The sequence below is a fragment of the Armigeres subalbatus genome, chromosome 2, assembly GCF_024139115.2.
Source record: "Armigeres subalbatus isolate Guangzhou_Male chromosome 2, GZ_Asu_2, whole genome shotgun sequence".
Taxonomy (NCBI): domain Eukaryota; kingdom Metazoa; phylum Arthropoda; class Insecta; order Diptera; family Culicidae; genus Armigeres; species Armigeres subalbatus.
Window position 1 is genome coordinate 297,374,306 of NC_085140.1, and position 10,432 is coordinate 297,384,737.

The following is a 10,432-nucleotide window of genomic DNA, read 5'->3' on the forward strand; positions in this document are numbered from 1 at the left end:
AAATGATTAAAGTGTGTCAACGTCCATAGCCCACACTCCGGAAGCACTGATGATGATAAGGACGCATTCTACGCGCAGCTGGAACGTGAGTACGACAGCTGCCCAAGCCACGACGTCAAAATCATCATAGGAGATTTGAACGCTCAGGTTGGCCAAGAGGAGGAGTTTAGACCGACTATTGGAAAGTTCAGCGCTCACCGGCTGACGAACGAAAACGGCCTACGACTAATTGATTTCGCCGCCTCCAAGAATATGGCCATTCGCAGCACCTACTTCCAACACAGCCTCCCGTATCGATACACCTGGAGATCGCCACTGCAGACAGAATCCCAAATCGACCACGTTCTGATTGATGGACGGCACTTCTCCGACATTATCGACGTCAGGACTTATCGTGGCGCTAACATCGACTCTGACCACTATCTGGTGATGGTTAAACTGCGCCCAAAACTATCCGTCATCAACAATGTTCGGTACCGACGACCGCCGCGGTACGACCTAGAGCGACTGAAGCAACCTGATGTCGCCACTGCATACGCGCAGCATCTCGAGGCAGCGTTGCCGGAAGAGGGTGAGCTCGATGGGGCCCCTCTTGAGGACTGCTGGAATACAGTCAAAGCAGCTATTAACGACGCAGCGGAGAACAACGTCGGGTATATGGGTCGAATCGACGGAACGATTGGTTCGACGGAGAGTGCAGACATATTCTGGAGGAGAAGGACGCAGCGCGGGCGGTCGCGCTGCAGCAAGGTACCCGGCAGAACGTGGAACGTTATAGATGGAAGCGGAGACAGTAGACCCGCCTTTTTCAGGAGAAGAAACGCCGCCTGGAAGAAGCGGAGTGCGAGGAGATGGAACAGCTGTGCCGTTCTCAAGATACACGCAAGTTCTATCAGAAGCTCAACGCATCCCGCAAAGGCTTCGTGCCGCGAGCCGAAATGTGCCGGGATAAGGATGGGAGCATCTTGACGGACGATCGTGTGGTGATCGAAAGGTGGAAGCAGCACTACGAGGAACATTTGAATGGCGCTGAGAGTACAGGCAGTGAAAGTCAAGGCAGCGGAGGAGATGACTACGTGAGTTCAGCGGACGATGGAAGCCAACCAGCCCCACCTTGAGGGAAGTTAATGACGCCATTCAACAGCTAAAGACCAATAAAGCAGCTGGTAAGAAGGGTGTTGGGGCTGCGCTCAACAAGATGGGCCCGGAAAAGCTAGCCACTTGCCTGCATAAACTGATAGTCAGAATCTGGGAAACTGCCCCATCTACCGGAGGAGTGGAAGGAAGGGGTTATATGCCCCATCTACAAGAAAGGCAACAAACTGGAGTGTGAGAACTTTCGAGCGATCACCATCCTTAATGCCTACAAAGTGATATCCCAGATCATCTTCCGTCGTCTGTCACCATTAGTGAACGAGTTCGTGGGAAGTTATCAAGCCGGCTTCGTTGACGGCCGCTCGACAACGGACAAGATCTTTACTGTACAGCAAATCCTGCAAAATGCCGTGAATACCAGGTCCCAACGCACCATCTGTTCGTTGATTTCAAGGCGGCATACGACAGTATAGACCGCGTAGAGCTATGGAAAATTATGGACGAGAACAGCTTCCCTGCGAAGCTTACCAGACTGATCAAAGCAACGGTGGATGGTGTGCAAAACTGTGTGCGAAGATCTCGGGCGAACACTCCAGTTCGTTCGAATCGCGCCAGGGACTAAGACAAGGTGATGGACTTTCGTGCCTGTTGTTCAACATTGCGCTAGAAGGTGTCATGCGGAGAGCCGGGTGTAACAGCCGGGGAACGATTTTCAACAGATCCAGTCAATTTATTTGCTTCGCGGATGACATGGACATTGTCGGCCGAACATTTGCAAAGGTGGCAGAACTGTACACCCGCCTGAAACGTGAAGCAACAAAAGTTGGACTGGTGGTGAATGCGTCAAAGACAAAGTACATGCTTGTGGACGGAACCGAGCGCAAAAAGGGCCCGCCTGGGAAGCAGTGTTACGATAGACGGGGATATCTTCGAGGTGGTCGAGGAATTCGTCTACCTCGGATCCTTACTAACGGCTGACAACAACGTTAGTCGTGAAATACGAAGGCGCATCATCTGTGGAAGTCGGGCCTACTACGGGCTCCAGAAGAAACTGCGGTCGAAAAAGATTCGCCACCGCACCAAATGTGTCATGTACAAGACGCTAATAAGACCGGTAGTCCTCTACGGACATGAAACATGGACAATGCTCGAGGAGGACTTGCAAGCACTCGGAGTATTCGAGAGACGGGTGCTTAGGACCATCTTTGGCGGTGTGCAAGAAGACGGTGTGTGGCGGCGAAGAATGAACCACGAGCTTGCCCAGCTCTACGGCGAACCCAGTATCCAGAAGGTAGCTAAAGCCGGAAGGGTACGATGGGCAGGGCATGTTGCAAGAATGCCGGACAGCAACCCTGCAAAGATGGTGTTCGCTTCCGATCCGGCAGGTACGAGACGACGTGGAGCGCAGCGAGCGAGATGGGCAGACCAGGTGCAGAACGACTTGGCGAGCGTGGGGCGTATTCGAGGATGGAGAGATGCGGCCTCGAACCGTGTATTGTGGCGTCAAATTGTTGATTCAGTGTTATCTGTATAGATGTAGACTAAATAAATGAAATGAAATGTGTAGGGCGTACTCGCTGTTCCATTGTCGGTGATACACATCCCAGGAAGTATCCTGAAAAAATCGTCCTACCCACCAAAATTTAGCATAAACTAGCTAACCCGGCGAACTTTGTCTCGCCCAAAACTGATCAATTTACGTACACAATTTATCTAAAAAACAAACCGATTTTTCAAAACAATTTTCCCTTTTTTTTGGCATTATTTTATCATGACACTTTTCGAATTAATTTAGTAGCCAAACCAAAATTAACAAAAATCGATCTTTCCGTTATCTGATGATAATGTGACATTAGATGATATGATTTGAAATTATCATACAAAATGCACGACAAACCATTTCATCGGAGAGATTTTATTTCGATTGTAATTTTTTTTCAAAAAGAAGGTATATAAATTAGCAAAAATTGAGCTGTCAATTCTTGAGTCATGCGCGGTCGTACAAATGCCAACTTTATTTTATATATATAGATGATCAAAATTGAAAAAAATCATGCAAAATTGTACGAAAAACCATTTCAACGAAAAGATTGGGTATTGATCTTTAAAGTATTCCATTTCATCTTAACATTTTTCATCGTAAATAGAAGAAGAAAGGGGATATAAATTAGCAAAAATTGGATTGTCTATTCTTGAGTGATGCGCGGTCGTACAAATTCCAACTTTGTTTTATATATATAAAAGAGATAGATAGAAGAAAAAAGGGGTATAAATTAGCAAAAATTGGGTTATCTATTCTTGAGTGATGCGCGGTCGTACAAATATCAACTTTGTTTTATATATATAAAATATAGAAGAAGATTTAAAAAATCATGCAAATTGTACGAAAACCCATTTCAACGAAAAGATTGGGCATTGATCTTTTAAGTATTCCATTTCATCTTAACATTTTTCCTCGTAAATAGAAGAAGAAAGGGGATATAAATGAGCAAAAATTGGGTTGTTTATTCTTGAGTGATGCGCGGTCGTACAAATGCCAACTTTGTTTTATATATATAGAAGAGAATGGGAAATGCATCTGAGATCATCGCTACTCATTTTGTTAGAAATGCTTTCGAAAAATGCAATAAGTAGTCGGGGTCAATATTTTGCACTGAATATCACGAGGAGATCAAGTTTGTTCTTATCCATAGCATATCTTGATATTTAAATGATATTTTGGTGCAAATTTTTGATATTGTTGCTTGTTCTTTTATCTCTTATATCAATCAAGTCCATATCATGTTTTGTTATTCTGTTCATGGCTTCTGCCCGGGAAGCGCCTTAAGCAAGTTATTGCCTTTAAGTCGTGCAGGTTACCGCCAGACTTAGCAAGGCACCTTATTAAGACATCAGCCAGCAACTACATTAGCTTAGTCTTCTCGAAAGGAGCAGCTAAAAACTAACAGCGTTAAGAGCTACTACATATATGAAAAATATTGACTCATAACAAAAGATCATCATACTTAGTATGATCATCGCGGTGATCAACATTCATTAACAACATTATATCCACGATTTGAAACTTTTCAATCCAACAAGTCTTTTACTCCAGGGTAGACAAAAGACATTAATTATGAGAATCATAGAAATGAGAAGGGCACTATCACCGCTAGGTGGATAAGTTAGGGATTTATGTTAATAAATGCAAACATTGTGTAAGCTTTTTGCTCCCATAAGCCATTCCTCCGTTTTGACTTGTTCATCTATAATGTCGAAAATTGATGGTTATGCCACATGCCACGTATCGTATAAATTTTCTAAAATATTATTTGTTCATAAAGTTTATTTTCAGAATGTCCTACAACATCCATTCGTCTAGAATATTAAAGCCACGCTTTTTAATATTGAAATCACAAAGCAGTGCCGTTCTGGGAAGATCGTCAATGCTGAAGCGTAGTGGGTCCTCTGGTTCAACCACATCAAGTTTGACTAGCGATGGAAACATTTTCAATAGATTACGAAGCTGGAAGGTTGTCAACTGGAAAACGGACATTATTGAGTTTTGTGAAATTGTAGACGCGTTAACTAACCTCGTAAATATCCAGTGATAGTCTTTCTAGTCCTGTAACGACGATGGTTCGATTCCAAGCTGATAGCCCACAGTAAGCCAAACGAAGCTCTTTAAGTCTTGGAAACAGGTTGAATTGGTTGAAAACATGTGAAGGGAAGTAGCTTGCCTGCATATATAAACTGAAGTAAAGTTTGGTGTAACATTTTTTGTCAAAACTTACGTTATCAAGCAACACGAGCTTACTCAGGTGTGACAGTTTAACCTGCAAAACCGCTTTCAATACAGTCAAGTGATACCTTTCGTTACAGCTGTCGTCATATTGGGCGAATTGCAACGTTCGCAATCCTGGTGCAATTTGTCCCAAGTTACTGAAAAAATCGAAAGGGTTTTCGAACTCGACTCCATCCAGTGTTAGATCTCTTAATCTAATCAACAGCAAATCTTGCACTTCCGGGGGTCTCATCTCGAAATGAGCCACCTTTATGGTAAGGCTTTCGAGATTTTCAAACTGTTGCAACTTGTTCAACAACGTCCAACCGTCCTCAATCTCATAAACTAACAGTGACTTCAACGTAGGGCATGAATTCGCAATTAGCTGTATAACGCTGCAAGGTATTTGCAATTCGAGTCCTAGAACGGTCAACGCCCTACACTGTGAGAAGAATACAACCACATCGTTGAGTTTGAAATCAGTAGGTTCCATCAGGTCACTGCACAGTCGATGCAGGTGAAGTTTTTTCAAGGAATACGGCTCTATCGCCCAGAGTTGTCGGAAAACCCCTTTGGTTTCGGTTTTCAAGCTCATACTTTGTAGTTGAGCTCCAACCAGATGAAGAGCGGTCCACAAATGCTTCCCAGTGGTTGATAGGTTGACGGTTTTCACGTTTGGTGCCAATCTTGCTAAGTCGAACTGAACGTTGTCCATTAAACTACTGGGGATGGTAAGTTTTTCCAGGTTTGGATTGCTTTGAATATGCCCAGATGGACCAAGGTTTTGTTCATTATATTGGTTAGTGGCATCTTCCACAATTAGTTCTTTCAACAGAGGAATGAATTCCAAAAAATGCAGTAACAGCTCCAAATTGATAGGAGCATCCATCGCGTCCCATACAAATCTCATTCTAGTGGTTGTGCAGCTAAATTTACACAGCACCCGACGAACTCCTTCCAGTTGACATTTGCCAATGTTGGCACAATCCACACGGATACACATCATCTGATACTTTCGAAGACTATTCTCCAGCGATGAAACATCTCCAGCCCTCGAACTCTCTATATTCAGCTCGATTGATTCCAAACATGGTCGTGAAAATGTTAACCGGGCCCAGTCTCGGCACACCAAGGACGCATTCTTACGATCCTTCAATGGAAGGTGGCGAAAGATGACTTCTAAGATCTGAAAATAATAACCAATAGTTTGTGAGAAATCAAACATTATTATGCAAATTATACAAACTTCTTCGGGGAAATTGTTTATGTTCATAATGTTGATGACATGACTGTTCCTCGACATTGAAGTGTGTGTTTTGCGTTGCTGTTAGATGTATGATTCGCGTTTTACGCCTGCGCGATCAAACTTGTCATGCGCCTGTCTAATTTTAAACTCAATGATGATGCGCTGCACATCAATCCAGTAAAAGTAGAACGTAATAACGAGATTTCTATGCAGCCTAAACGTACGAAAATTTAAATCGCAATCAGTTCGTTTGATCATAAAATAATATCGTCTCAGGAAAATCGGAATTCCAAGCAGATTTGACAGATTTGATGAATCCAACCTATTAAGTATCGTTCTCGGAAAACTTCCCATGTTCAAAACTCGTGAAACATCAACCAATTACATGGTTACGGTCACCTTAGCCTCATCCGACATTGATCTGCTAACGCCACTTGATTCTTTGGGAAAAATAAAGGATTATTTTCCAACCTTCATCGGTCGTTGTCTCGTCGCCGGGATCGTTGCTGTTGCTGAATATTGATCGCTTTCAATCGGCAGGTCGGTTCAAAAGGAGAAAAAGAATCCCGAATGAAAACGAATAAAGCCGGGTAGGAAACCGATACAGGTTATTTGCCTTGGGGTCGATCGCGCGGTAGCGGTCAATATTTCCCAATTCCATCATATGTATCGTACTCCTACGCTTTATAAGCGCCGTGCGTGTAAAGAATCCCAACGAAAAACACAGGTACTTGAATCACAACGGCGAAAGAGGGACAAAGGCCAAAGTTTGATGGGCGGGGTCTAAATCAGCGCGCGTAAGAGAGGGCTCTCTTTGCTCGAAACGATTCGAGCACATGCTGCCGCAGACCCTAAAGAGTTGTGTTAAGGATGAAACACGCTGCCAGTGATAAGCGGAGGAGACCGTTTTGTTTCACTTCGCACTAACTGGTTATCTCGTTTTGTCTTTCGCACCAGACGATGGGCTCCGGAATGCGAGATCGATGCAGGTCCAGCAATGTTTTGGTGCTCTCTCCTTCGTTCTTCCCTTGCGATGTTCGGGTTTCGTTCGGCATCAGAGAATCACCTGTTCAAACTGTGCAGCATCAGATTCGATCGAATCGATCTTCTCGATGTTGGGATGTAGGCTCTGGAGAATCTCTTGGGAAGCTTAAGACCACTGACCAGTTCAGTTGATTACGAAACTTCATCGCAATTAGACGCGTTTTTGGGAGCTGCGATCGTCTTTTATCTCTTGGTTAGTTCGGTTCGAAGTTCGATCGCGATCAGATTATTGTATATTTTGAGTTGAAAGATAAGATCAAGTGTATGTTGTATTACTCAAAAGGAAGTGAAGAACAAGTTTCGTTCGAGGATTGAACTTTAATGACGGTTAATTGCGCGGTGATTTGAAGGAGCGGAAAAAGTAGCGCAAACGGTCTTTCGAAGTGTGCGACAGTTCGATCAGGCGTTGATCGTGCGAAAAAGTGAAGAATTTGATAATTGGATAAGTGATTTTCAAGGCCTTGGAAATGAGTTCTGCGTACATGCAGTATCCTTCGATGATGTACGGTGGAGGACTTGAATCGACATATAATCATTACGGAATTACAACCAGTTCTCAGTGCTACGGCTACGCTACAGATGGAACTTCATCAGAAGGCTATCACAGTCCAGGGCCAGTGCCTAGTCCGGAGTCATACTATCCATCCCCTGGAGAATGCAGCCCTCAGAATTTCAATTATGGATACACCGGATCAGCTGCATACACGGAACCGTACTACAACTACACGAACGATGACTTCAAAACTGCTTGTCCAACTATTCCAAAATTGATACCATCGAGTAGTGTGACATCCAGTTCGAGCTTCTCAAAATACTCACCACATAGTTCCAGCAAACAGACTAGCCTGAATAGAATTTACACCCCATATTCGATACCCTCCAAAGTCAACCGAAGCTTGAATCTGGGCAGCCTACCGTCCAGTTCACCAACCCCAAGTACGCTTAGCAGCACCAGCAGCAGTTGCGAATCGGCCAGTCTAAGCACGATAGCCCCGGGAGGTCTTCTGCAGCCGGAGATTACGAAGAAACGTCGTTTGGCAGCTAATGCACGCGAGCGGAGGCGGATGAACAGCCTGAACGATGCCTTCGATCGCCTCAGGGATGTTGTGCCTTCGCTGGGCAACGATCGGAAGCTATCCAAGTACGAAACCCTCCAAATGGCCCAGACGTATATTGCAGCGTTGAATGAGCTACTGTCGAGAAATTAAGGTTTATGCTGTGATGGGTATTTGCATTTGCCAAACCAAAACCAAGTCGTTTCTGATAATTTTGTATAAGATCGTTAGGTGAATAAATGAGTTAACGATTTGTTGTTGTAGGAGATTCGAGTGATATAATGCTTTATTGATTTTTTTTGCTCAATATCGATCAACTCTCAATTTATGCTGTAATTTGTAGATCGTATTGTATTTAGACGTGAGTGTTTTATACGTACATAATCCGTTTGCTAGCACACCAATTATTAATTTTAATATACTCGACTAAGGTCAATCAGTAACTGCAGCCAACCTTTAAGATTGTAAATAAATTCCAAATTAAAAGTTCCTCGATAATGTTTCCTTAGCTTCGCGTTGATATACGAAGGAGACAAACAGATAATCATTAAGTATTGAAACAAAAAGACAACACAGTATCCTAAAGTGTTTGTAGAGTTGTAAATAGTAGGTACTTTAAGCCAAACCTCGACGGCAACGGTCCGTTTACGTTCGTTGGTCCAGACGGTGGCAGCAGTCGGAGTTGAGGCTCGATTATTGGTCCAATTATCGAATTACCAGCGCTGATCTATCGTGAAGGTAGTTCATGTCGCTGCACACTGACCAAAGACTGAGACCAAGGCTGAGACGACTGTTGATGGTTGAGTGCTTTGGGCGCGCGCTGCACATGTGGACTGATTCGATTAGGTATTTAAATTATGAAAGCACAGAAACATGTGAAAAGTGGGGAGAAAATTGTTTAATAAACACATTTAGAGAATATTCGTGGCACAAGTAGGTCGAAGTGCAAATCAGGAACCAAGAGAAGAAAGACTTGTGTATGAACGTTAGTTTTTATTGCCTGGAGGCAGAGATTTGGTGAGCAGGTTTCTAATCGTTTTTCGATTTCGACCTCTGGAGAGGATCCTTCTTACTGTGTAGTTGCGTGAGCATAATTCTGTGTAAATAAACGAACCACCAATAATTGTGCAATTGAGTAGAAAAATAGATAAGTAGGCGATAGAATTTAGATTTGAAATAAATCCAAAATGAAATAAATGCATAACAAAAAATAATTATATGAAAATTTGGGCATTATTCAATACAGATCCGAAAAAAACGACGCTGAGCAAAATTTTTGCGAATAACCTACATTGATTTTATTAACATGATATGTAAACTAGTCTCCTGTAGCCTTGTGAGCAAAGGCGTAGGGCTGCCAGTCCGGAGATGGTAAGTTTGATTCTCGGTCCGGTCTAGGATGTTTTGGGGTGGAAAACATTCTCGACTCCCTGGGCATAGTGTATCCTCTGTACTTGTTATGCAAATGCAATGGCGGGAAAAGTAGGTCAAATTCCAGTTGGAATGTAGAGCCAAGAAGAAGAAGAAGAAGAAGAAGTAGAAGAAAAAAAGAAGATGTACACTAGTACACCAGATTCTGTTTTGTACAATGATTTTTTTTACACGGCCGTGTAGAAAAATCCCATACAATTTTTTGTAAAGTTGCTTCATTTTGCATAATTCTTTCAAAACTCATAGAACGGATTTTCGATGATTATCACAATCGAATCTCGAACATGATTTCGCAGTGCGTCAAGGTCACTGCACATAAAAGTTATCTAATTTTTCCATATAATATTTATTTTGAAATACCTTATTTTTATTGGCTTTGCGTCTGACAGTCAGCAAATTCGATAGTTAACAACAAAAATACGGTCGCCTCTGCCTCTCCACATTTAGATATTGAAGGGACCATCGAGATAGGGAGAGATCGAGGAATAGAAGGAAAAATGAAATGGGTACTAGATCCAAAAAAGCTCGTTGCTATGAAAAACGACAACAAAACAAATATCGTTTCCTGTTGTTGATGTGTTTGTTATTGTCCAAAGATGGTCTAGTAGCCTGAAAATTTGAACATATCGACATAAGGAGAGTGAATCATGAACAAAATAAGATCAGAACCCTTCGAGATAGAGAGATATTGAGATATGGAGGTTATCGAAATGTAGAAAGCCCAAACGTACACAGAAAAAATAAAGAACCTAAAAAAAGTTTAAAGAACTCAGCTTTGAGTACGAAGTTCAAAATTTT

The 10,432-nt window shown here is 42.7% G+C and overlaps 2 protein-coding genes across 3 annotated transcripts; one reads left to right on the forward strand and one right to left on the reverse strand.

Annotated features, from left to right (window-relative positions):
- Positions 1–4,417: 4,417 nt before the first annotated feature.
- LOC134216579 (uncharacterized) lies at positions 4,418–6,199 on the reverse strand. 2 transcript variants are annotated; one of them, XM_062695439.1, is made up of 4 exons: positions 6,105–6,199; positions 4,869–6,044; positions 4,668–4,814; positions 4,418–4,615 (listed from the first exon to the last, which is right to left on the reverse strand). In XM_062695439.1, the coding sequence occupies exons 1-4, from the start codon at positions 6,159–6,161 to the stop codon at positions 4,436–4,438; spliced, it is 1,560 nt and encodes a 519-aa protein (XP_062551423.1). In that variant the 5' UTR covers positions 6,162–6,199; the 3' UTR covers positions 4,418–4,435. The 2 variants fall into 2 exon arrangements, with proteins under 2 accessions (XP_062551423.1, XP_062551424.1); XM_062695440.1 differs by having other exon boundaries at positions 6,101–6,129.
- Positions 6,200–6,317: 118 nt separating this feature from the next.
- LOC134216580 (basic helix-loop-helix neural transcription factor TAP-like) lies at positions 6,318–9,411 on the forward strand. The gene has a single exon (XM_062695441.1). It carries the CDS (start codon positions 7,616–7,618, stop codon positions 8,354–8,356), a length of 741 nt encoding a protein of 246 aa, XP_062551425.1. The 5' UTR covers positions 6,318–7,615; the 3' UTR covers positions 8,357–9,411.
- The last annotated feature ends 1,021 nt before the right edge of the window (positions 9,412–10,432 follow it).